The 5,024-nt window shown below is 39.6% G+C and overlaps 1 protein-coding gene across 1 annotated transcript in view; it reads right to left on the reverse strand.

Moving 5' to 3' along the window:
• The window catches only part of slc30a6 (solute carrier family 30 (zinc transporter), member 6), a 95,598-nt gene that overhangs the window by 50,742 nt on the left and 39,832 nt on the right, over window positions 1–5,024 (reverse strand). Inside the window, exons 5-6 of the mRNA XM_015387351.1 lie at window positions 559–601; window positions 139–204 (exon numbers count right to left, since the gene is read on the reverse strand). Coding sequence (XP_015242837.1) covers window positions 139–204; window positions 559–601 — 109 coding nt within the window. The remainder of the gene's footprint in view (window positions 1–138; window positions 205–558; window positions 602–5,024) is intronic.

Raw genomic sequence — 5,024 nt, forward strand, 5'->3', positions numbered from 1 at the left:
AATATTAGAGGATTTACGGTAAACTATTTTTTTTCCCAATTAGTGAAATAAACTATAAAGAAAATGAATTTAAACCTGATATGGATTATAATCAGCCTGAATACTGAAACCAGAGCAGGAGATAAAGAGATCACTCACCCAAAGGAGAAGACCTGACTGGGCTTCTTCATGGTCACCCAGGAGCTGATGAGACAGGTGATCAAACTGCAAGTGAGAGGAGGAAGAGCAGGTAAAGAGAGAGGAGAGGAAGGGTGATGGCAGGGAAAGAGGAGAACGGGTGATTGAAGGACGGTTGGAAGGGGAGAGAAGAGAGAGGGGCAAATAAGGAGAGGCAGTGAGCGACGAGTGGCAGATAGACACAGAACCAACCAATGGGGTCAGCCAGGGGTCACTCATCACGACCCCACAAACCATTTCATAGAAAACAACCATCATCACTTCGGCTTAAACAGCCATATAGGTAGAGTTACAGCAAGCCGTCCCTACATCCCTAACCGCTGATCCAGACCCAAACTAAACCACGCTGAAATAATCTGGGTAAGGAAAGGAAGAACTCACCTGAACAGGTCGAAGATGGTGAGATATGTGTAGGCGGTTAAAGCTGTAACGACAGAGGAGATAAAAATCCTGTCAGTGGTGAATCCCAGAGCCACACCGTGCTGAACGTTCTTATTCTGGACATAAATATGAAGCTGGTTTCAGAGACACGACCTGCAGCAATGAGTGCAGGGAGTTTTAAAGGAAAAGTCCGCTCATTTTAAAGCTTTATTTCTCTTTTGTTTTTCCTCTTCTGTTCTATTTACATTCCAGTGTCCATATAATCTGTAAAACCCCCTGCATAATTATGATAAAGCTATTTATATGCATGAAACAAGCGGAACACTATGGAGATAGCCGTACTGCTCCACTGGTGAAAGTAAAATCTGTTAAGCTCTTTTTGGCATCAAGACAATTATTCTTATTGCGACATCGCCAGACAGGACTGTTAAAAAATAAATAAATAAAGCTTTATTTCAAGTGAAATCAACACGTTTCAGTCACACAGATTTAATGTGGTTTTCAAAACCAACCAACTAACCAATCAACTTTTTCTTTTTTATAATAGACGAAGAACTACTAAAATTACGTTCAGATTAGACATAAATAGACCTCCAAACGAAGGTCATGAGGGATGAGAATGAGTCACAGCCTCCTTCATGGCATGAAGGGAGGACTGCTGTTATTAGGAGATCCATCTGACCAGTTTAAGATATGTTACCCTAACAGGGAACGGCCTTGATGAACTCAAAACATGTTTAAGTGGGAGAAAGTTCTTTATGCAGGGGGTGGGTTGGTTCCCCTGGGGGGAACGTGTGTGTTGGGATTTTTGTAAGGTATAAATGTATGTAGTGAGGTTGCCTCGGTCCTCTGTCTGAGGACCTTAACCCTTAACCCTATAATGCCAAATGTATCGTATTTGATACATACATTCTGAAATGTTTTGCGTCTGACACCTTTTGCATAATTTAATGGTAAAAACTTTGCTCAAAATCCTATTGTACACAATCAGATATACCTGATAACAGACAGCAGAAGACTACACAAAAAATAATCTTGACTTATCGCATAGTAATAAATTATTAATATCAAAAATGTATTTCTGTTTTTTCTTTTTACATATTTTGTTAAAAGGCCAAATAAGGACTTCAAACAAAAAAAAGAAATTTTCTGTTTTGTTTTATTCTTGGATCGGGCTTTAAAGGGTTAAATACATTTTGAAGTCCACGGTCTAAACTTAATTTGCTGGGTTTGCAGATCTAGACTTGTTAGAACCAGGCAGTGAGGTTCTAGGATTGTGTGCACCGGCTACAGCTCGGGATCAGGGACCGAATCGCCTCTGAAACTTTTCTGATTTGGTTACTACAGAGCAGCCTGATGAGTAAGTTAACTAGTCAACCCAAACCAAAGAGTAATCAGTGTATTAACTAATTAAATAGTGAGAACAGCCTGGCTTCAAAACAGAAAACCAGTCAGTCCATCTGTCAACCTTCCCCCTGTCTGTCTGCAGAAACATCTGTCTTCCGGTGGTGTCTGTCTGTCTGTCCGTCTTAATGCCTGCCAACCAGCTTTCTGTAATCAGTGCCGTGGGGGAAGAGGGGGCAGGATTAGAGCGGCTTTGTGCTGAGAGGAACATTTTGTTTCCCCACTAAAACAGTCCATGTTGGCCAACCTGACGCCCTGTAATCCTCCTGACAGAGAGGCTCACGGCAAAGACCCGCAGAGATGGACGGGATGGGGGGGAGACACACCAACAGCCTGATAGATGGATGGGAACATCAAGGCAGATAGACGGGTGCAGAGAGAGAGCGCAGAGGTGAGAAAAAGCAGCAGACAGGATGATGGACAGGTGGACGGACAAACTGACGGAGGAAAAGTGAAGGAGTGAGAAAGAGTCTGAGAGTCTAGTTAACAGATGAAGAGCAGCAGGCTTTTACAAAGGAATATTTCACAGGGCAAACACATTGGTGTATACCCTATCTATGTTGAAAACTAGACTCTGAAACTCTACTTCCTGCTTTTTGAGGTGGAATGCAACTTTTTTTCTTTGTTCCAAACCTACTTTTGTCCAAAGTAAGGGACGTGTGTGTGCTTAACTAGAGACGGAAAGTTCCTAATAAAGATATGAGATCATTTTTAGGTTCAATATTATGTTTCATAGGTTAATTAAAAACATCAGAAAGTCTGATGCTACGTTCGAACCGAACGCCATCAAAGAAGCTTCTGCTGCTTCATTTCTGATGCTTGTCCACATTAAAGCAAAAGTCCGGTCAGCAAGGAACGATCAATTCATCATTATTTATACCTAAAACTAATATGGTTGCGGTGATTAAATGAATTTAGTGTTAATCGTATAAAAATAAAAACATTTTCATCGCGATCTACCTAAAACAAAAACGTTTGAGATCATTGAATTAATTTAGCATCAATCAGTAAAAAAAAATGAAAACAAACATTTAAAAAAATGTTCATTAAACCTTTTCCTCTTAGACATTGGAGTGGTGCATTTAAATGTTATAGAGCTAAACATGTTAGATTGGTGAGTAGTAGTAGTGTCAGTTTTTAACCTATCAAGTTTTTTTTTAGATATTTAACATTACAATTTATATTTTTCCAATCATTCAACAGTTTAAAGCAAAGTTTAGTTTGAAAAGAATGTGCAGGAAGGATTGAAAAGCATGTTAACACGGTAATGTAGGCTAGAGTTCATCATCTGACACATGCAGATACACACCAGGAACCTGGAAACTTACTGAATTACATGTTTCATTGATATATATACAAAAATGAATATTAGGAACTATATTTATCAAACATTATACTGGGCAAGTAAAAATAGTTTCTGGGCAAATGAAATGTAAAAGTCACTTGCCTGAAGGAGACGACAAGTTATAAATTGGTTTAACACACCAGAATCAAATAGGTGAATTAGCTCCTAAGTATAAAATTAACTTTTTATGACTGAGCATTTAATTTAAAACATACTTAATATATTGGAAAGTTTACTTATAAGAGTCTTGCTGTGATATTGTGTCATCATCATGTTGGTGAAGCAGGCAGAAAAATAAGCAAACATCATCAGTCCTGATTCCCCATCTTTGTTCATCAGATGGATCATTTTACATCTTCATGTTGTTGCTTCTCTGCATCCGCCTGTTATTTAGATACGCTGCAGATCATGTCTCCGCAGGGATCGATGGGGTTTGATGTCATTGTGTTGTGTTGAATTAAAAGCTGCAGACAATAAAAAGCAATAATAATACAAACGCTGACATCACAGTGACCCTGAAACGGGCCGGTGCCGAATCAATGGACGGGTTGAAATTTCCCCTCGCTCTGCTCGGATAGTTTTACATACCGCCTCAAACAAACACGCACACACCGAACCCAGCTCGGGTTCTTCATACGTCTCCTGCTTACAAACACTGACACCCAGAGGACGAGTGGAAGTGACACCGGAGCAACAAACAGCTGGCGAGACGTTCGTTCATCACAGGCTGAAAATAACAGATGGGCAGAAAAAACTCAACTGCAGACAGGAAGAGCACATATTGGATCATGTAGAAACACACACCCAAACAAAAGCCCAAACAATGGAAAAATACACCGTCGATGCCCAGAAGTTGAGTCAAACCACTCCATCATCTACACTCCAAGGCTTCTGCTCATTTTTAAACATCTCTTTCAAACTTACTGCCTTCATCAGGACAAACTAAGTAAAAAGTGGGAGTAAAAATATTGAATAAAGAAAAGGAGGAAGCCGAAGGAAAAGGATGGAATGACAGAAGAAGGAGCTGGGGATGAATATTTAATGCTGTCTGCAGATGAGCAGCATAAACACTTCCAGGGAAGAGTAAAGACCAAAACAGTAACAGATTCATGAGTAAAGAACGGGATGTTTATCAGTTTCCTTACCAATTAGGATATACTAATTATTAATCAGGAAGAACTGATCATTCACTGGAAAAAGTCATTTTTTCTTAAAATAAGTGCATTTGTTCTTGGATTGAGGAGGTAAAAGATACTTTGCCAATGGAACGAGACAATTTACATTTAAAATAAGTAAAAGCAATTGCATTGTCTTATTTCAAATACATCTTATCTAATTATCTCATTTTAAGAGTAAAAATACTCACTCCATTGGCAAACTATCTCATTTACCTCTTTAAGTGTTGATGAAGCTGGTGCTGCTAAATTCCTGATTTTTATTATGCTTAGTTTTATTCTCAGGGGATTCATTTCTCTCAAGCTGGGTACAAACGGTACGATTTTTTTCAATCGTTGAACGCAGCTGCAGCTCAAACTGTACTATGAAACCGCTCTAATGCGATCTACCTGCTCACACTCTACGTCTAAAAACCAGGTGGGACTCAGCGCCGCAGTGACACGGCGCTACTCAGACTCATCTATCTGGAAGCCAAACCAGTAGCAGAGGAACATGAAGCTCACTAGAGTGAAACGCGCTGCCTTGGATATTTGGGCGATTT

The sequence above is a fragment of the Cyprinodon variegatus genome, unplaced genomic scaffold (genome assembly GCF_000732505.1).
Source record: "Cyprinodon variegatus isolate N-32 unplaced genomic scaffold, C_variegatus-1.0 Scaffold392, whole genome shotgun sequence".
NCBI classification, from domain to species: domain Eukaryota; kingdom Metazoa; phylum Chordata; class Actinopteri; order Cyprinodontiformes; family Cyprinodontidae; genus Cyprinodon; species Cyprinodon variegatus.